General features: G+C 35.9%; 1 protein-coding gene across 8 annotated transcripts in view; it reads right to left on the bottom strand.

Moving 5' to 3' along the window:
* The window catches only part of DMD (dystrophin), a 1,046,004-nt gene that overhangs the window by 759,592 nt on the left and 263,974 nt on the right, over positions 1-22,438 (bottom strand). For all 8 annotated transcript variants that reach the window (XM_077171917.1, XM_077171927.1, XM_077171925.1 and 5 more), the window contains 2 exons: positions 15,065-15,237; positions 6,810-6,928 (listed from right to left, as the gene is read on the bottom strand). In XM_077171917.1, coding sequence (XP_077028032.1) covers positions 6,810-6,928; positions 15,065-15,237 — 292 coding nt within the window. The remainder of the gene's footprint in view (positions 1-6,809; positions 6,929-15,064; positions 15,238-22,438) is intronic.

Raw genomic sequence — 22,438 nt, 5'->3', positions numbered from 1 at the left:
GAAAAAAAAAAAAGCCAAACCACAGTATTATTAGTGACAGACAGAAAACTACACACATTCTGATGTAGTGGCAAACAAATCTATGTGATTGTCAGCGTAGACCAACAACTACAATTTGTCAATGGCCTGAGGCACTGTAATTACAGAATATTAACACAGGAAAATTATTTTATTTTACTGTGTTCTTTATGACAACAAGCCAAACAAACCTCCACGATAAAAAAAAACAACAAAAAAAACCCTTCATCCAAAAAAGAAAAAGTAGAGAATTCTAAATTAGCAGATAGCTGAAAGTCCATGAAGCAAGGGAGAAATTATCTGCTCAAGCAAGACCGGGGCACTACTTATAGAAGCAGCATTTAGATGTAAAAACAGAAGTATTTAGAATATTGCTTTTTTTTGATGTGTCTCTATGCTTGGGGGTGCAAGGTAGTAGCGTGTTACATCTAAAGCTTTTGAGAAGTAAAAATTGTCAAAAAAATAGGGTCACAGACCAAACACCTCTGTGCTTATTACATATCTGCAATACCCACTCTGCTTCTTCTCACCTTGGAAGAAGCTGGACAGGAGTTCTAGCTAAGAAATGACAGAAGACATTCCAGCACCTCATCCAAAATTCTCTCAGCATCACATGAAGAACAACAGCTGTGGTCAGTGAGGCTTATCAACTTAAATAACATTTTTACAAGTTCAGACAGTGTTTTACAGAAACATGCAGTAGTATGTCTGAATTATACCATCACTAAAAATCCAAGATGATTAAGAAAACCATCTGGAAATACAAGGATACCTATTCTCTGTTCATTATACTACCCCTACTTTTATTAGTAAAACATTTTTTATGTGTCACCACTGCTAGATTCTGCAGATATTTTAACACAGCTCTCATTTCTATGCATTTATACTTAGCTAACATTGCTGAACTAATACAATAGCAGCTGCAATGCAAGGTTACTACAGAGCTCTTCATAATTGCAAGATTAGTACTTCAAACTATATTATAAACTGCACACCCTTCATAGTAGAATGTCTTACAATTTCTTTTGTAGCATATGTGCTCTGCTCCAAATCACATCTATTTTAGATTTTCCCACCAATAAGAGGCAGAGCCTATTTTGTCCTTGAGTCTCTTAATGCAGAATCCTTCAAGCCATTTATTTCCATGGAAATCTGTAAAAGTTACTGATTATTGAGTCATCTCTTGTTAACTCAATTGCTCACAGGTCAAAGAAACAGTAATAATTCTATTTACAAATATGGAAGATAAACTGGGGTTAGATGGTGTCTAGTGAATTTATTATTTTTGTTGACTATTTTTATGTGCTTAAAGAAAAAGCAGAACTTTCACCTTAACAGTGGGTAAAGAAGAAATGCAGTGTAATCTTGAGCGTAAATATTTGTCAAAACAAAGTGCAGAGCAAAATATTAAAACAATAATATAGATCAAACTAGCAAGCATATGGAAAATGTATGTATTAAAAGTTCATTCATATAAAAGTTCAGCCTTTCCACTGTTAGTTTTGAAGGTATTTCCACAGACCTGCTCTCATCCTGCAGCTCATATCTGTGCTACAAACTAAAGACAAAGCTCCTGAAGTGACTTGATGGTGTGTCCAGAACCAGGGCTAAAATTGCTGACAAACAGCAAAGCAACAGTTAAAGGGTTGTGATGTTAATGCTGCACTTTTAATTATGAATCCTGTAGACTTTCCTCTTGTTTAACCAAAACCATTCCCGGCTTTGACAACCAAAAAGAGTCTTAAAAAAACAATGCTTTTAAATTTTTTTTTTCTAATCATTGTATGATTTTTGTGCAACTGAAATAATGATTTCTAGGCTTGAGAGAGCTTTTTTTTAACTATTCTCAAAAACATGATATTAAATGTAGCTCTTGTGACTTGTATGTCTCCTGCATCTAAAAAAATCCAAAAATATCCCCCCAACCTTCACACTGTACTGGGCAAAACATTGCTAAATTTTAGGGCACAATAGAAAAAACCCCAAACTTCTCATAATCCCTTAGAATAAGACATATCAGCAAGGGTATTAAAAGTAACTGAAAACCAGTATTACAACTGTGTATAACTACTGAGTAAAGACACAGCTGACAACATCAGGAACTACAGTGCTGAGAAGTTTTTTCCACTCTTCTTTGTGTTCCAGTATGGTAGAATCCAATACTGTTGGGATACAGAAGTATGGGAAGTCAAGATCAAACAAAAAATTTATCAAATGAAAAACTGTCTGAGTCTCATTATCACTTAATAATTGTGCAAAAAACTCATGTCATCAGTGCAAATTAAGGAAAAAAATATGGAAAATATGACTGGGATGGATTAAATGATTTTTTTAATCAAGCTACACAAAGTATAAGAAACTGGATAATTACCCAAAAAGGACAGCAGAAATTATATAACTTCATAGCCTATTTATTATCGGGCTAGCACAAACAAGCACAAGCCCAGGAAAGTGACAGCAGGGAAAAGTTCATTAAACCAAGAGTCAGATGTTCATTTCTAGAAGGAAGCACACAAACACTTCTGCTGCTATCACACTTGCACTCAGTTGTTGTAAGGGGGAGGAAGACAGCTCAGATCTGTTCCCAGATGCAGTTTCTGAGAGATCACTCCCTACTTTTCCTCAAAACATCCTTCTGCTCCACTGTGGCATAAGTATTTTATGCCAAGGTAAAACATAAATGCTATTATACAGCCAGTAACATGTAACATATGATGCTGTTTGCTACAAGTCCTAGTCCTTTCTGGTTAAAATTTCTGAAGATGCTCCAGAAAAAGTGAATGTACTACAAGGAACATAATAGCCTTTAGTATATTTTCTATAGTTTGTTTGTGAAGACCAGAATCATGTTTCTCCATAAATTCAGTACAGATAAAAAGTTTACAAAGAACTATTTAACTACTTAAAAATGTAACTCCAGGTTGTTAGACATTCATAAAGATGTAGACTAATCTTAATGTCTTGATCAATTTCAGCTTTAACACAAACAAATTGAAGTTGCAGATATCTTTATCATTTGGTTAATTTGCTTAAGATATTTTAAGTCTTTTGCTGAAATTGCCTTAAGTCAGTTCATACCAGCAAAGATGGCAAATACCTTAATCATCAATTGATACTGAGACATAACAATAGCTAAAAATAATGAGTGTGAAACATAGGGAGTTAATAAGTTAGAAGAGTATTCAGTGATTATGTTATTTATACCTGAAATACTCTAAATTCAAGAACAAAGAAAAACAACCTGGACTGCTTACGCTGAAAACATTCAACTAAAATATTTTCTAAAGCAGGTAAGTCAAATTTACATCCAGAAAACCACAGGCATCAGAAAGGAGTGAAAAATCAGTCAGAAATTTTCCTTAGTTGTATCAAAAATAGTGGGGTTTTTTAATTAAAGAAAAAAATAAAATAGCATTAAAAAAATACAACTATGGTATAAGTTTGCCATATACTAGCTTTTCCATTCAAATCTGACCAGAAATCAATATACAAACAATCTGGTTTGGGAAAATAATATTTAGCAAAAAATACTAGTTTGGAGCTAGCAAAGCAAAATTTTTATTATTTGAATCAGAGAGAGCATTATCGAGACTTAAAATATCTTACCTGCATAATCATAAATGCCTTACAACAGGAGGTCATTAAGAATTACATTGGGATACTTTGGCCTAAAAAATCTGATTTGCAAACACATTTCTTTCTTTTGAATCTTTCCCCCAATATATAGGTCTTTAACAACTTTCTTCTAAATAAAACCTTCTAATATCTACCAATTTTCTCTACCTGATCTTGCATTTTCTTCTTGTCATCTTTCATACTCTACAGTATGAAAATACAACAGTAACAAACACCCGATAGACATTTAAACTTACTTACATTTCACTCATTGACAGGATTCAATCAAAAAGACCACAAATATTTTGAGTTGGAAGGGACTCAAAGAGAGAGATTACTGAACCCAATTACCTGCTCCTTGCAGGACTTCCTAAACTCTGATTAAAAAAAAAAAAATTTAAAAAAAAGCATTCCTAGTGGCCAGTACAAGGGCAATAGCAGGAATGATTATCTCTGTATGAATACAAAAAACAATCCAGATACAAAAGCTTTACCTTACACAACATAGCTTTTACAAGAAAGATCTAGATGTAAATTATCTCCATCACTTTGATAGCTGAAATGGAGATCAAATTCTGAAAAATTTTTTAAAAGCTGCTCATGGGATAGACTTAAAATATCAACAACCTTAGTAATAAACTGACTGTTTCTCGTGGGACAGACTTTAAATATCAGCAACCTTGGAAACAAGCAAACTTCATATATAACCTAGAAAACCTGTTTGGCTGAGTGCAAATATTTACTTTCCAAAATCTAATTGCTAAGATAGGCTCCCCAGACATTTGTTTCAACATATATCAATCATCAGTAATTTCAGAACACAAATAACCCCAAACCTTTTCTGACTATTACATTGGTTGAAGAAAAGTAGGCGTTTACTGAGTAGTGGCTTCCTGTTGCAGACATCTTTTCACTAAAAATCCTTTAGGATTTTTCCTTCTGAGAAGCTAAGAGGCCTCAGAGACAGAATGTAAACAATGGTTATCTTCTGATGTGGAATGCAACAGGTGCACCTGTGATTGGCCCATCTTGGATGTTTATAATTAATGGCCAATCAAGGACCGAGCTATCTCGGACAGAGTCTGAGAGAGCTGCTTTTGTTATTCATTCTTTTCTTTTCTAAGCTTAGCTAGCTTCTGAGAAAACCCTGTCCTTCTTTTTCTTTTTAGTATAGTTATAATTTAATATATATATATATCATAAAATAATAAATCAAGCCTTCTGAACATGGAGTCAACATTCTCATCTTTTCCCTCATCCAAGAAACCCTGTGACCACGGTCACAGCTTCCTTTCTACTTAATATTTTCAAAATTGAGACAGCAGGTATTTAATGAACAAAACTAAATTTTAAAGTGTTCACAAATTACACATGTGCTGTTTTGACAGGTATTAAATTACATGAAAACAATGTTTCACCACTGCATACTCCCTTTTACTGTAATACATTAGCACTTTGCAGGCAGAGAAGAGAGTGTTGTTACACAATATGGTGTTAGGAGATACCCGAGCACCTAATTAGGAGACTTGATAAATACACAATGTAAAATTACAGAAAGAATATTCTAAAACCTTCAAACAAGATTTTTCCCTTGCACGCATACCAGAAATTCTGGGCTTCAATCTAGAAATAAATTTACTATCACAAACAAAACAGTTATAGTTCCTCATATTCATGCTTTCAAATAGGTGCAAATTGTAATTTTCCTTTGGAAATGTTTGCAGAGGGGAAAAAAGAAATAGGTGGCTAGCACTGTAAATTACAACACTGAATAGCAAATAATTACAGCAGACATTTGGAAAACCACCAATGTTTAAGAGTTTTTCAGTTGTTGGCTAAACAACTGCAAGTATCTTTGCCAAAACCAGAATAAAACGTCTAATCAGAAGTGACTCTTGCGTAGAGAAAATAACTTATTCACTAATCTATTTTAAGAAGAAAGTTTAACCAATTATAGAAAACACTGTGACTGCATCGATTCAGTTGCACAACTCAGTTTTCAATTCCAATCTCATTCAGAGTTTACAAGCTCAATCCCATGCTTTAGCAAGTAGAAAACCTCTTCTTCCTCCAGTGGTTTGCCAAAACTGAGTTCTAGAAATTAAAGTGTGTACTAGGCAAGAAATTCTGTGCCATTCAACATTTTTCCGAGGGAAATGCATGGGTTACAAGGTCATTAGTCAACAACTGAGACATGTCCAACGATATTTAAACATTAAGAGACTCAATTCTATCTTTAAATTAATTTTTGCATTTTGTTAAATACTATCTCTTCCCATGAAAAACTCACTGTCAGCGAGTCACTGAGAACAGCACAAATATATAGAAAAGTTCAGTTATAAGTGGCTTAATAGGAAATTTCATGAAAATACAGTAAAAGTATCATTGTATGGGAAAAAAGCAACAATCACCGAACTAAGTGGACAGAGGTGAGCTTTATATACACACACACACACATATATATATATATATATATCTGTATGGCCTTGGAGTAAAGACTGTTTTAGGAATATCCTCTGAGGGAAAATTACTAGTCTGTCAGCAAAGCAGAAACTATGTCAGAGAATTTATAGAAGTGTACGAAATTCAAGTGAACGTGTGAGAAACAAGGAACCCTTCAAACATGACTGCTTAAGGATGTATAAAAGATAGTCAAGGTAAAATAGGTAATCCTATTACAGCTAAGATTAAATAATAGTTATATGAGACATCATCTTGATAAAATTGCAATATATAGAGAAATATAAGTCATCTTAAAAAATACGAGTATATAGAATTTGAATACATGTTTTGGATATACATTAAAAGGTAATTTGAACTCAAGATCTTTCCAGAAGATATAAAACCTGCAGATGCTCTAAATCTTCAAAACAGAAATCAACAGCTTTCTGAGATCCAGTTCAGTGCATGTGCAATAAAACCCTGGTCCCAAAGCTAAAGAAAATTGCTTTAGAGCATGTATATATAGGCAGCTTTATGCTATTTGAATAGAGCACAAAGGTAGCACTAAAAGTAAAGGATTTTGCTTCAATTTATAATTTATCCCACAAAATGTTTAAATTCTTGTGCCAAGAAACATTCAAGTTAGTATATCATCAAATGCATAGTAAAACTGTTTTTCCATTTGAAGAAAAAGAAAAAAAAAACAAATACCAAACAATGTAATTTCCACTAACCTTCAGGATCAAGGAGTTTCTCTATTCCCAGGTGCTGCTTGGCTATGGAGAATGCATGGTCTAATCGTTGTACAGGTGACTGCTGAGAAGCAACAGCATTCCAATCAAACAGGTCTGGTCTAAAGTAAAAATAAGAGGAAGAATAAGTTTGTTATTTTTTAGTCTTACCTTTACTGATGTATTTCTAAAGCTAAGCATCAGCATCAACTTTTTTATTCTCGTAATGAAAGATTGTGTTAATTTGCCCTGGGACTAATGAAGCTCAGCTTCTAATGGGTTTGCATTCTGTTCTCATCCATGTCCACCACAATCACATTGTCCATATTTATTACACTGGCTCCTTCATTCCAGTCCCAAATAACGCTTGAGTGGGAAAGATCAGGTGCAGTGGCCACGAAATCGAGACTGGCACGTGGCAGGACAAGCGGGACAGAACTGCTGAGGCCATCTGGGGGCCTTCCTCCTCTCCCCAGCTACCAGTCTTTCACTTCAATTCATATTTCTAAGAGTGCAATTTCTTCTGAGATTACTAGCTCACTGTTACAACAGACTAACATCAGTCAACAGGTTAAAAAATCCATAGAGTCATAGAAACATTTGGGTTGGGAAACACCTGTAAGAACATAGAGTTCAACTCTTACCCTTACACTGCCAAGTCAAAATTTATATGCTTTTACAGGAAAAAACAGAATGACCAAAACTGAATTATAGCTCAGATGCAGTCTGGGACCTTGTATTAGCAGCTGCACTATTTGCAACATAAATAATGTTAGTATAGCAAAATCTTTGGCTTTTCATCTAAGAGTTATCCATTAGGAAATCAAAATTTGTTATCAGGCACTCTGGAGAAATAAAGTTTAATCAAATACCCTGTGATTACTATTCATGTAATATGAAGAAAAACAACCATGCTATTTGTGACTTCGATACAGTGCTCTAAATCAGGGGACATTTAAATGTATCATTTCAATAGTGATAAATCAAGCACATTATTTACACCATTTAAATTTTGCAATTAATGACAGATTTATTCACATTTTTATTAATTTTAAGTAGTGTCCTGAGTCACAATAAATGGAAAAATGTTCACGACATCATATAGTAATGTCAATAGAGTAAAGAAAAATACTCCCTTTACCTAGTAGTTATTCTCTAGTTATGCACCTTTGCTGTCTAATTTTTTCTGAGGGGACTGATTTTCATAGTAACAACTAAGTTATTCCAAGTTATTTTGCTCCTCTCTGCATAGATGCTCAAATATTACAGTTTTCTCCCTCCCACACGCAGAATAACTCCAAAATACTAATCAATTTTAATTTAATATTAAATCTGTCTGGGGACAGGGTGGAGAAGGGAGAGGAACCTTAATAATCTCTGGGTTTACCCATAGATGAATTAAGTCTGTGATCCTACAGACTGGTTTGTGTACTAAAACACAGGAACTATGTGTACATAACTAGTAAAAATATTTTTGACCATTCTCCTTTAACTGGGAATGGAGTTACCACTGTTCATAGCACTCTACACAATGCTGTGTTTTCAATTTACAGATAAATAATGTCCAGAGCAAACCAGGTATTACTGAAGTGTGATCACACAAAATCAAGACCTTCTCTTTTTCCCTTTGCTCTACCTTCCCCAAACCAGTGGGGACAGATGGGCAAGAAACTTGGGACAGGTGACCCAAACCAGTAAAAGGGATATTCCTTGCTACATAACTTGCTCAGCCATAAATAGCTGGGTAAAAGAAGGGAATGAGGTTGGGGGGGTTTGTCTGGGAAGGTGTCTCCTGCTTGAAGAGTGGCTGCTACCAGTTACTGCCTTTGCATCACTTGTTTTTCTATTCTTCTTACCTCCATGCATTAAAAGAGTCTCTATTTTGACTCAAGAGTTTTCTAGCTTTCTTTTTTTCCTATTCCCTTCCCTGTCCTGGGGGAACAGGGGGTGAAGCAATCGAGTAGCTATTGGATGCTCAGCTGCTGGCTGGGGTAAAGCCACCACACCCCTACATCTTATTCTGCAAGCACACAGATATTACTCAAATCCCTACTCCAAATTCAACACTAGGCATAGGATGCACATGCTCATACAGCAAATTTAGCTAAGAGAACACTGTAGTAACCACAAAGCTGTCGATTTTGACTGTCTTAAAAAGCTTGACAAGAATGTATCACACATATACTACACAGACTAGAGTGTAAAAAGATTATTTGGTAAGAAAAACCTTTAGGACAAGGAGAGGAACGAAATGTATCCAAAGGACTACCTTCCCCTCAAATTTTTCTTTTTTCCTTTTTATTTTTCTGTTTTAATTTGGCTAAAAGTTCTAAGCACACCTGCAGTGCTGAGAGCAGCATATTCTGTTCACATAAATGGGAGCATATTTTTAATCAGTTAGGACTCCACTGGACAAGAATATGAATATTTACAATTGTTCCTTGAGGAATGCCACAATATTGTCTTACCCCTCCTAAGAAAGCCTCTGTGATCATTAATAATACCTTAGATAGTCAATTTCATCCAATTTTTCAGTTCTATAATCCAGGAGAGTATTTTCAAGTTAACCTACCAAGACAGTCTAAAATTATTATCATGACTTCATCTCTGGAGGTAGGATTCTTAATATAAGACACACAGAATTTTTGTTAGTTTGTTTTTGTGGTTTTTGTTGGATTCTTTTTCTTTTAACAACCAAATGCTCCAGCACTCACAAGGGTTTGAAACAACATCACATCTCAACACCTGGGTTGAATTTACATGCTGCCTGTATAGAGAACATGCAGCATCTCTCTCCACTCATCACAGATGGCAAAAATTTGAACCCTCTGAGACATAGAAAAGAATTTGTAAGATCTAGTAAGTTACTGTCAGATTTCTTATCCATTTTCTTAGTATTGTACATAAAGCAGACAGCACAGATTCCAAGATAATTTGTAAGTATATGGCCACCTACTGCAACTCAGTTCTGATAAGCACCAGTTTAATTAAAATAAAAATAAATTCAAAAAGCTCTCTCTACTCCAACAGCAATTTAACTTTCCAGATTTTCACTTTGTTGAAAGATTATGTTGCTATACACATTTCAGTAGCTCTATCACTAGAATAACAGTGTCATAATGTCAGCTTGAAGCAGCAGCTTCCCAGTGCTATGTGTCAGGATGTTTCACTGGGTGTATTTATGTGGCAATACTGCCATGTGTGATTGTGGGAAATAATATAGCCTAGAAGATTAATAATTGTGGTAAGTGGAAAACAGCTTTTGAAACTCCCTGAAACAACACTTAAACTGATTTTCAAATTACAACTGTTATTAGCTTCCTAAGGAGTTTTAAATACAGGAGTGAGAAGGTATAAAATAGTAAAGGAAACATATGAAATGGAATACTGATTCTCTGCCTTCATTTGTCCTCTCCTTATTGTTCAAATAATACCAAGGGAGTTAGAATTTGTTCTCATATCTGCAGCTTGGGTCTTGCCTGAAAGGGAGGGAACCCATGGAAAAATAACTAGCATTTCTCACTTTTCTTCCTGAACAATACAACACATTTTCAAAGAAGTTAGAATTAAGTAGAACATGCTGAACTTTATCTAGCCATTCATTGATCAGCTCAAACAGCACTGGTCTTAGATTAGTTTATGACACAACCATGGAGAGCCAAAATTGAAAAGATTGAAGGCTTCAATGGAGAAGTTTGCATTGTAAAAATCAAACTTTCTCTTGAGCATACGGTAATTTTTTTACCAACAGTTCTTTCCTATCACTAGCAGAAATACAAACAATAAAAACAAAACAAAAAAAAAAAGGAAAATAAATCTGAATTTTTTCAAAACATATTTCCAAGAAAAATAAAGTAAAAAAAGAGACCCCCTACATCCCCTATGACCCCCCAGTTACATAACTTACAACAGAACTAGTTCAGCCAGGGTGAGAAAATTTATACTATGTATAGTATACTATATGCTATGGACAAACAAATCCTGACAGAGCTCTATGCAAAGATTAAAGTCATGGATAAGACAAGCCACAGTTTGTGATTATTGTAGACAGAAAATAGTCATAGTTAGACCATGAAATCTATCATCTCCATTTCAATAGAAAAGCTGTGTGTTTGTTACTTTACCTATTTATACAAAAATGTCTCATATATGTTTTCAGATCGCTCAAAATTGAAAAATGTCAGGAGAGAGTAACTGATACATAACCTAGTGATTTGCTAAAAAAATTATTCTTTTCATACCTCTTCATCCTATTGTTTTCGCTTTTTTTTTTCCTGTAAACTTTTTTTTTTTTTTTTTGCTTCTGTCCAGGACCTCTTTCTGATGTCATTTTCCTTCCCTTCTCACTCTAGCCCCCTGAAGTAGAAACAGCTGCAATGAAGTGCTCATTTGTAAGGCAGTCACCTGGCCTAAGTTCAAGCATTTTAAAGAAGCAAGGAGGAAGATAATGAATGCCACCTGTTCCCACTTCAAAATCCTGATTACAGGACCAGGGGAGAAAAGAAAAGAAAAAGAGCCCCAACAAATTTGGAAAGAGGTAAAGCTCTCTCTCATATCCACCTGGAGGAAAAAGATTTTAAGAAGTAAATGGGGAAAGGTCTTTGTGATCTGGAGCCTTAAGAAGGGAGAATTTCAACTGTAGAACGACTGGCCTCTCTTCATCAGCAAAATATTTTAGTTTCTGTATATTCCTAGGGTGATGATGCCACTCCACAGCTGTTGCCTTGGTTTTTGGGTTTTTTTTTCAGTTCAAAACATACAATTCAAGAGATCATGTGCCAAGCTTATATCCTGAAAATTCACCCTCTGGGCTCACTAATGCGCCCTTGGAGATTTGCCAGGTGACCTGTGTTCCACTGCTTCTTGCACTCAGTATTGAAAGCAATTGCTAAAGAGCCTAAATGTCTATGGAGACATGGTGATTACAGAGATGGAAAAATCTACCTGAAGTAACCCCTAAATAAAATGACAGAGAAAGAGCATTAGAAAAATCGGATCCAATCAAAATAGCAAGTGAAGGCTAGGGATTGGTGGGATAGAAGACTATGAGAAATAAAGCCTCCCACTGCTCTCCCAGCATACTCTGTGGACAATGCTTCATGAAAGTCTCTTACTTTATCTCAATCCATTTAAGGATGTACTTAGAAAATTCATCCAGATGCAAATTTCACATTACTGTCTGAACCTCTTCAAAAGAAACAAAATAACTACAAACCAAAACAAAAAGCCACCTGTTCATCACTGAAAACATTATATAAGAGGAATAAAAATATCACCACCCATAAAGGAAAGGAATTGGTTTGAAAAATAAATAGATTTCATGCTACCACAAAATCTACCCTCACTTTAAGAGAGTCTAAATATTATGGAAAAATCTTTGGGTAGCATCACTCTTTCAGTGCTGGAGAGATTTTTGATGTTTAGCATTTTCTGTTAGGTTTTGGAGTTTTTTTGGCTTGTTCTTGGTTTGGTTTTTGTAGAAGTCTAGGAATAGAGCTAAAACTGGGGAAAAGTGCACACACCAGGCACCAGGTCCACTGCATGAATTAAATATCATACCTGATTTTCAAACTATAGCTATCCTTCCTTGTGACTAGCTCTGCTTCCATTTCTGCCAATGCAGAGGAATAAAATCAGAGGATGAAAAGGGAAAAAAGAGGAGAGCATCTGGACACAACTTTATGGAGAACAAGGAAATAAACAAGAAAGAAGTGGAAAACTGGAGAAATAGGGAATTCTGACCAAAAAAAGAGGTAGAAACTGGAAAAATTGAACAGGGAAAACAGAGGACCTAAATTCAGAGGATTTGTCATCAGAGTGTTTATCATTCTGTGTAAATAAATCACAAACTATTTATAAAACATAGGATGTGTGAGACACCGGGTTTCTCTGAGAATTCATGTAAATCACTCTTGGACAACTTTTCTTCAGTGTATATTAAAACTGTCTTCTTTAGGCACTAAATCTAAGACACTCTGACACCCAGGTCTCTAATGTACCTGCATCTTAGAGTGATTGAATTAGGCTCCTTAGAGAAGGTTTTTTATTATTATAGGATACAGTTAGGAGCTCACAAGCATGGAATGTCCTAGTGTGCCTATTTAATTGAGTCCATCTGGAATCTTGAAGGACAATTCAGTGTTCCCACACACTAAACATAAAATGCAAAGTCAACAAAAATCAAACATCATTGGTTCATCTTAAAAATTACTGCATCAGGGCTTTGGAGGAAATGAGGAAATGAAACTCTTGCAGAGAACTTAGTGATTTAAGTCCAGAAGATGACTGGTGTGTCTTGGAGACTTGCCTCCAGGAATCTGACTGAACACTTGCCATTTCCCAGATAAGTACAGTAACTACTGGGCAAGAGACAAGACTTCTGTGGAGTAATTCTTCACTTCTATTGAAAATAGGCTCACTGTGCAGAAAGCTATGCAAGATTTATGGCAGCAGACAGTAGAAGAGTAAAAGCAGGCTTAAGTTTTGCAGCCCTGAATTACAAAACCTGAATAAAGCGCATAAATTCCAGTAAGCAGGAAATGAATGTTCATCTGGTGAACTTTGCTCTGAACTGAACACAGCAGTGCATAAAATCTGACATAGGACACAGAAATTTGTCTAGACAATCCCAGTCTGGTTTACTGGCAACAGCACTCCCCAGCCAGGGACTGATCCTGAATAAATTCCTCTGTTCAGACTTCTGAATAAATTCCTCCAGAGAAGGACAAAAAGGAATTTCTGATTACTGATTTCAGACACCAGATATTACATGGTCCTGCAGAGCATGCAATCTGAATATCTGAGTATCAGATACCCTAATCAGGGAACAGACAGTCTGCTATTGTTTCTAGGTGGAAAGACATTGTGGAAAAATGACTGTGGGTAAAATCAGAGGCAATGGAGAAGTTATATTCACATCTTAAGAGAGGTTACAATGGTATGGTAATTTTAGGGAAAAATACAGTTGTGGCTCCCTGGATGGAATGCAGTTGGTGTGTTTGAAACCTGTTCTGGGATGGGTCTCCACATAGTGGGATTGTTTGCAAGTTTTTCCCAATGTCTTGGGATTTCAGAGCCCTCCTCACCATCTTGCCTTTATTCCCAGCTGCCATGTGGAGCGGCATGTGGAAACAGGCACCATCTTTGTCTGGGCAAGCCACATGTACATGACCTGCAGGGAGTGTCTGTCATCTTGTCCCAGCTGCCACAGGGAACTAAGTCAAGGGGGTGACCATTTTTTGGTGAGAGAAAAAAACCCCTCTCTTCCTGTATACTTTTTAAAATCATTATTGCTGTTCTTGCTGTGCATTTCTTATTCCATTGCTGTTTGCTTTCAATGAATTGTGATCCCAATCCAAAGTCTGCTTTTGTTCCTCCCTTGCCAGAGGGGGCAGAGGGAAGGGAGAGGCTAATTTGGAGTTTAATTTCTGGATGGTATTTAAACCACAGTTAAAAAGTTCAACTCCCTAATAATTTGAGCAGTCAGTGGCATTGCAGGACAGTCCCCTTTAAGAGAGAAGTATATACTTAAGGCATCAGTAGTAGGAGAAAGAAGTTGGGAGGTTTTTCATATTGGGAAAAGCAATTCTGCTTTAGAAGTAGCAGTGGCAAGAACTGGGTTTTTTAGATATATTGACTTGCACATCTTCCTTAAGCCACATACACAGAACCCCCAGAGAACTCTGAATCTCTAGAGGTAGAGTTTTGTACAGCATAGACTAGAAAAAGGCAACTTCTGAGAGAGGCTAAAAACTCAAATCAGCTGTTGGAATAACATGAAAGGTTTTGAAAAGAAAGGCCAACTTCTCCAGCTGTGTCTTTGTGAGGCAAATCCATACTTTCAATTCAACAGCTATGAGAGGCTTTCAACAAACACCACATTTTCCCCTTCTAAGTACCCACAGGAAAACCTCCTTCTCCCTCTGGGACAACCTCAAAGGCTTAGTTTTGGATCTACTCCTTGCTGTTCTCAAAAGCTTCCAAACCTGTGCTCCTTGAGACTATCTTCTTGGTATACAGACTGAAATCCCAGGAAAGAACCTGAACTGTGTATATTTGGTTGTGCTGTGAAAAGCTCTCCCTCCATGAGAGGATTTAGTAGGACACAAAACGCAGCGCCCAGGTCAAAGCAAACAGTCAGTCATTTAAAAGCATGCTGAAACACCCACAGAGGAAGCAGCTAAACCCCACACACCACAGACAGACTGTCCTCAAGCCCTGTACAGCCATCTGTCACAGTGAAAAGCTGCTTTTCCCACCTGTGGCTGTGGAGGAGAGCGTTGAAAGCCAATCCATCAGACCAGCTCGTGGTGAAATTGGTAACGTTGACCTGCGGGTACTTGCGAGTCGATTGACGGACCCAGCTCAGCAGAATCATCTCACTGTTTGTCTGCTGCAGCCCAGCCATGATGTTTTTCATTACATCTTTGACCTGCAATAAAGGACAGAATTTGATAAATGATTGAACTTATTAAAAGCTGACTGTTTCTTCTCTTGAAATGAAAAACCTTCCGTTAAATAAATTTCAACCCTAAAGAAAAACTGCTAAGTAATTAAAGATTATATTGTCTCCTCAATATAATGGCAGCAATCTTTAAGCAATCAATGATTGCTCAAAGACAACAGCTACTGACATGCATGAATTCATTCATCCCTGTGCCACAGGTGAAGCAGGGACAGAGAAAGCACATTTGTTAGCATCACTTGTGGTAACACAGTTTTTTCAAGATAAGTATTTCTCCTTGTGGTTTTCTTTGATCTGGAAATACATCCTAAGTTAATATAAGACATTCCAGCAAAAGTTGATAAAATGATGAATAGCATAAAGAGTGGATCATGTTTTTGACTTAAAGATACAAAATATATTTGCATACATGTACTTGGATGAAAAGTCAATTTCATTGCATGCACTAAAAGAGTATTGCATATATTTCAATTTTATTATTATAATGAAGTTTATATTCCTTTTTCACTAGAGAGAGTTTACCAATCTACAGTTATTATTTTACAAAAAGTCTAAAGACTTTTATAAATATTATCCTGGAGTTTGACATAATGCAGTAGATTTTTTATTTCCTAACAATTTCTCTACTAGTTAAAGCACACATAAAACTTCTATTAAGAATTATTTTCCTGTAAAGTAGCACCTTTTAAATCATTTCTTTCCCCATATATCTTTTAGAATAGCAGCTCTTTTAAATTACTCCCTAAGATATAATTTAACTATAAAGTTGCTTATTGCTGCTTATTCACTTAGGGAATATTGCATTTCATTATCATTTTCCCCTTGAATTGCTCTGCTGCCAGTATCAGTCATTCAAAGAATAACATTCATGGCAGAATCTACTTTATGATAAAGTGTGGACCACTTTGAATCTGTAAAAATTGTAAGATAATATGCAGAAGCTGTAATCTGAAAGAACAGTCAACAAAAACAATGAAAATTCTTTACTATGACATTGTAGAAAAAAAAACAGAGATAACCTTTTAATGCTGAATACAGTAAATTGCTCACTAGTTTCACAGTAATTAATTCAATCATTTGATTTTGTGAAGATATGAATTACTGAAATAACATTTTGGGTTTGCATCTCAGATGCATATTGACCAAAGAGTATCAGGGCCCTTAATTTTCCTTTTGAGACTTAAGTGTAAACTTTACATTATATGTTATTATTTTCTAAGATGGAAGGAGAAATTTATCCTCTAAATTTCATGGGATATGTTCCTGACTTCAGTCTTAGATTTCAATTTGCACTAATGAAAATTAACAAAAATTCAGTCACATAAGAATATTTGTTATTGTTGTCTCCATTTTTACATCAGGAGACAGAAAATAAAGTGTAAGAAAATTAGGAAATATGCTCTTTATTTTTGCTTCGTATGTCTGAGTGGGTGTTTTTAATTTCTTGACATTTTTAACATCTTTACTTTTGAGAGATGCCAAAGCTGATTTACATAATGTAGCAAGAAGATGTGATTTGGCCTCTGTATTCCTAGGCACCTTCACTACTATAAAAATACAGAATCTTGGTTTTTTTCAATAATCTGGATGCTGAAAAAGAAGAAAACTTTGGCAATTAGCATCTGTTGCACCAAACATGCAATAAGAAAGACTAGAAAATACTAAACTTAAGGAGATTTGTCCAAGTTAAGATTTCATTGTTTATTTTGGTTTTTATCATATGCTTATATTTACAAATGCAGATTTTTCTGGATATTACAAGGAAGCTCTAACTTTTGAATAATGCAACACACATTTGCATTAAAGGATAAATGAATGAATGCAGGAACACCATATTTAGAAATGGAAGAGTTCATAACACAGAATAGATTATGTGTTTAAGCTGATAGCAAAGAGAAAGGAGCTATGGCTATGAACAGAGATGATTAGACAAAATTAGTTAAAAAATGGGCCCTCAGGAAGGAAATTTTTCAGAAGAAGCCAGGTAATAAGTCCAAACACAGCATTTATTTTTACTTTTCTGTAAATGAATACAAAACAGCTTCAATCTCACCTTGTTGAGTTAAATATGCTAACAGTAGATAAAGTTTTGCTCTTCTTTTCCTGCATTTCTTTCCAACAGTGAAGACTGTAAAATTTATGATTTTTTGTTGCCTCCTAGGGTAAGTAACACATTTAAAATAATGGAGTAAAAGAGTCTGACCTCATCCTGAATGCTGAGGCCCCTTCCTGTTCAGTGAGAATTGGTGGATAACTCCACTTTTACGGCTGGAGCCACCTTGTCCACCTGAGTGTCCTGAGGGGCATCGCCATCCCACCCCACCTTGGTGGCACCATGCCACACCTGCAGCACAGCCCTACCCTGTCTGCAGGATCACTGGGTCCTGAGGCAGGATCAGTGCCTGAGCACAACAGTGCTGGCTGATATTCTGGTGCAAGGGAAGCTTTTTGAAGGCTTCTTGGTTAAGATGTACTGCTGGAAAAGTGGCACACAGAGATGTGCTCATGTCAGCCTGAAGAGCTTTCAGACAAACTCCCCCAGCATCCAGGCTCAAATACTGCAGATATTTCAAAGTGCCTCTGCTTCTTGCTGCCAGGTGATGAGTTGACCTCTGCTACTCATTTCTTTTTTACCTCTCCTTTCTAATGCAGTGTATCCTGGCAGGACACAAAGCTTTCAGGTGTAGGAAACTCTGACTTCCAGAGAACAGATATTCTTGCTCTTCCTGGGGAATGGACATATGCTATGGCAAAAGGAAAAGATTAAATTTTGATAGAAGGGGGAGGAAGGACAATACAGACATCACTGAGATGGCTTCAGAAATGCCAGGCTGCCAAAAGGAAAGCTGTGGACAGAATGAGAGCACCGCTGTTCTTGTCACCACATGAAGACATTGGCCAAGAGCAGCACAGCCAGCCCTGGCTCACAGCACCAATGGACCTTTGATCTTCCCACTGCAGGGCCATGTCCTGGAATCTGGGCATATGTTGATGTGTGTGTAAGATGAAAAGGAACACAGCATGATCTCAGGCTCACACCACATCTCATTCACCTAAAACCAACACTCAGGCATGTAACATTTTAAAAGACTGGCACTTGGCTTCAGTATGCCAGACCCTAGAAAAGAGGGAGGGAATAAATAATCTGAAAAGAAAACTGTTCTCAAAGCAAGAATTTGCCATTTTTCTTAATAAAATAGAAACCTTACATCTCCCTGACAGAATCACTTAGCATATTTTACTTGCTAGATTTCAAGTACTCTGACTGCATAGATTACATTTTTATAGCTAGAACCACTAAACTCTTTCCAAGTACATTTGATAGAACACTTTTAAGGACATTTTCATAGATATTCAAGACACCTATCAAAGTAAAGGATATTCTTTGTTCACTGGTTCAAGGTGGATTGACAGAAGCATTTTATTTCCGTAATCAAAAATCAAAATTAAAATGGTAATTCATATTAAAATACTGACGTGCACAATAACCCTGATGCTTTTACTAAGTCTCCAAACGAGGCTTTCAGGGTGTTGAAATGCTCCCCTGTGAAATATTTTCCTTATGTATAGATCTACTATTTTATGATTTTTCCCAGAGAAAGTCAAGACTTGGGCCAAATATTTTTGCCAGGGATTTTCTTTCATGCTTTACATGAAAATAAGTTCACTCCTAAAAACATAACAAAAGAATTTATACACTGCCATATAGAATGTTTTTCCACTCTCAAGGGAGTTCATCAACAGTTCACAAATTAATAGTTTTCCTTTGTTTTTACTTAAATGTTAATGCTGCAGTGAGGCTGAGATCACAGAGCTGGGAGAAAGAGGGCAGCAGCTTCAAGGAAACAGAGTCTGATGGATTTGGTATCATAAGGAGCTTTGGCAGCAGGTGCTCAACTCAGAACAATGGTTCAATTTCAAGGAAAATTTTAATAACAATCTGTAAAAGAACAGACTAGATAAGAACACAATCATCACAGAGGATACAGAAAGCCATAATATTTGCACTGCTCAGATGCACTGCCTCTACCACCTCAACCACTGCCTCTCCTCAATGGGACTGCTGATATCCATTTGGATTGGTACTTGTCACAGTCATATTTTCTGGAAAAATCCCTTTGCCCAGGATCCTTCTCCTGGGAAGCTGAGAAGCCTCAGAGAAAAAAAGAAAACAATATTATCTCATTTGCTTCTCCTGTGTTTTGCTGCTTTGGAATGTGTTTGGAGATTGTTTATCCAACTGGTGATTGTTTCATTGGTTTCATGTGAATTATTTTGACTTATTGGCAAATCAGTGCCAAGCTGTGCTGAGACTCTGGAAGAGGTCACAAGTTTTCATTATTAATTTTTTAGCCCTCTGTAAGTATCCTTTCTGTATTCTTTAGTATAGTTTAGTATAGTATTCTTTAATATAATATAGTATCATAAAATAATAAATTAGCATTCTGAGAACATGGAATCAGATTCATCATTCCTTCCTTCTTCTGGGAACCCTGAAAATACAATAGGTACTGTCACTGTTCCTTTCAAGCACCGTTCTTCTACCATCTCTTCTCTTAAACTATTTTTATACAAAGAGATAAAAATTTTTGTGAGACTATCACATTGCCATATGTAAGTACAGTTGTGCCCTTGTGTGGTCCTGCCTGCAGGACATGAAAGTGGAAAAGCTTCTTGCCTGTTCATGTACAACAACACAAGTGCTCACATAAAAAATAATCTCATGTCTTTTCATGTTGTTTTTTGTTTTAGATGTAGACAGATGATTTTCCTCTAAGTGACTCTTCTCAGGGTCTGCAAAAGCAGGACTGGGCCAACAAACACAAACTCACTAAATCAAATGGCCTGTGTATTCCTATTCATTTGTCTTTAAGCCTTCCACAGACTACAGACAAATGTAGTAGTCTTGGTGTTTTACCAAGCTGAGACAAGTGACAGATAAGTTTGGTGACCCTGACTCTGTATGAACAACTTATTGTGTTTCCAGCTGCTTCTTGCCAGGAACAATCTGGGATAGGCAAACCAACAGGAAGAAGAATTTCTTAAGAAATTTACAGCTTTGTGTCACCATAAATTCTGTCAATATGAAAGATCATACCTATCTATAAACAGGGCAGAACAGCCACTAACATATTCTAGATCATGCAATTATACTTCAAAATTTGAAAGAAAATCTGGAAAAGAGCAGACTTTCTCCACAGAGCTGTAAATAAGCAAATTTACTTTGAACTCTTCTAATACTTTGAAGGGAAATAGGTGGCAAACTAAGGGCTCTGAGTGTTTTGGGTTTTTTAAGGAGAAATGCCAAAATATAAATCTGCCTTTTTCTTTTAATTACTCATCATTTAGCAACAACAACAGGGTTATTATTTAATAATGGCTTCTTGTTTTCAATCAGGTTTTAGCTACTCTTTAGAAAAAAAACCTAAAACTAAATTCTAGACAAATTATAATATTATTTACAGAAATTTAAATAAAAAGAGAAGTCCAGAAGGTGCAGGTCACTTTCAGTACTTCACAACTAGAAAAAAATTAAACACTGATGCCAAACTGATTTTTTGCCTTTTTGCTTCTATATATTCTCATATATTTGTAGTTCTATAGCCTACTATAGTATAACTACATAGATTCGTAGCTAGCTTTTCACCTAATCTGTTAGACAGAAAGACAAAATACATTCCTAAAGGGCCTAGTCCTAATCTGGGAACCAAGTTTAAAACAGCATCTTGAGACACTTTCTAATGAATAAAGTATAGTTAGTATCTAAAGGGTGGGGTTCTGGAAAAGGGTGGAACCAAGGGGGGGAATCACTTCATTACCTGTGCTTCTAATTGAGAATGCTTGTCAAGTATGCTAATTTTATAAAAGTATGCTAAATTTATAAAGCTGTATTTGCCCTATGTGGGGTGGGTATGTTTCCATACTTTCTGCTGAGGGCTCCAGTTAACCAGTTTTGAATTTCCTCCTATACTAATATTGCCTCAAAAGTGTGTTGTTTTATTTCTAGATCTTTAGGGTATCACAGAACTCCAAGTATAGACTAAAATTGGACTGAATTATGACTATGCTGGCAAAGAGTCACACTTTTAATCACTGCTGTGTAAAAATGATCCTTGGACCTTTCATCCATGGGTGGTTGAAGCTGAAGCCATGACACCATCACAGGTGCCATCACAGTTATCACCAGGCTCAAGATGAAGCTTGAAATGAATCATTTTTGCACTGCAGACAAAAGGTTTTTGGTTTTGACATGGCTGCTGTCAAAAAGCTCATCAGGCTACACCAGAACCTGTGTCTTCTGTGTGTCTGTGCAAGTACATGTTAAAAGAAATGGTGGGAGTGATTGAAAATAAATTACTAAGTATATAGCTAATACTAAAGCACACCGTTAACACTGCTTCAGGATAAAATATGAGGAAAACAAAATATTAATTTGAACATGAGTCATCTCAGTCCATAATTTATTCAAATTAAAACATAATGATTAAAGGATTATTGGTAAAAGTTGTATAGCTAGGTATCATATTCCATCTGCTCTTAATAAGTAATTTAGATCAATTTTATGCAATTAAACTAGGAATATTGAAACAGAGACAAAGGAAGAAGTGAGTTAACAATCTGCAGCTTTTTTCTGTTGCTATTGTCCTGTAAAATGAGAATAAAATTGTTCCCTACTCAGATGAATGATACAAATCTTATTTTTGATAGGAGTGCTTCAGTTTTAAAGTCTTTTAAGCTTTGTTTCCCACCACCTTTTATTTTTATTCTATAAAACACTTGTGGATTACTGCTTGGGGAGCATACTCAACACTATAGACAGACTCTTAGCCCAGATTCATACAAACACATGGATTCAGAGCATCTAGATGATAGATCTTTTTGAATTTTGATTTTACTGCCATTTCAGAATTTTTATAAGTTAAGTGTCCTCATCTACCATGCTGGTTTTTATGAGATCCATTTCATATTTCTCCAAAGAGAAAGGAAGCTAAATGAGCCACATCTGCTTCAATAAATAGGCAGTCTAGCAGCTTTTTAATGTTCTAAAAATAATTTTTGGCAGGATGGGTCAGCAGCAAAAAGCAACTGATTTGATTATTTCATTAAAATGGAGAAGTCACTCTTTCTAAGATACTGAAAAGAAATCCACATTGCCTTTGTCTATCCA

This window comes from Agelaius phoeniceus, chromosome 2 (assembly GCF_051311805.1).
Source record: "Agelaius phoeniceus isolate bAgePho1 chromosome 2, bAgePho1.hap1, whole genome shotgun sequence".
Lineage (NCBI taxonomy): Eukaryota > Metazoa > Chordata > Aves > Passeriformes > Icteridae > Agelaius > Agelaius phoeniceus.
Note: the sequence above shows the minus strand (reverse complement) of the source record. Positions and strands in the feature narration are given on the sequence as shown.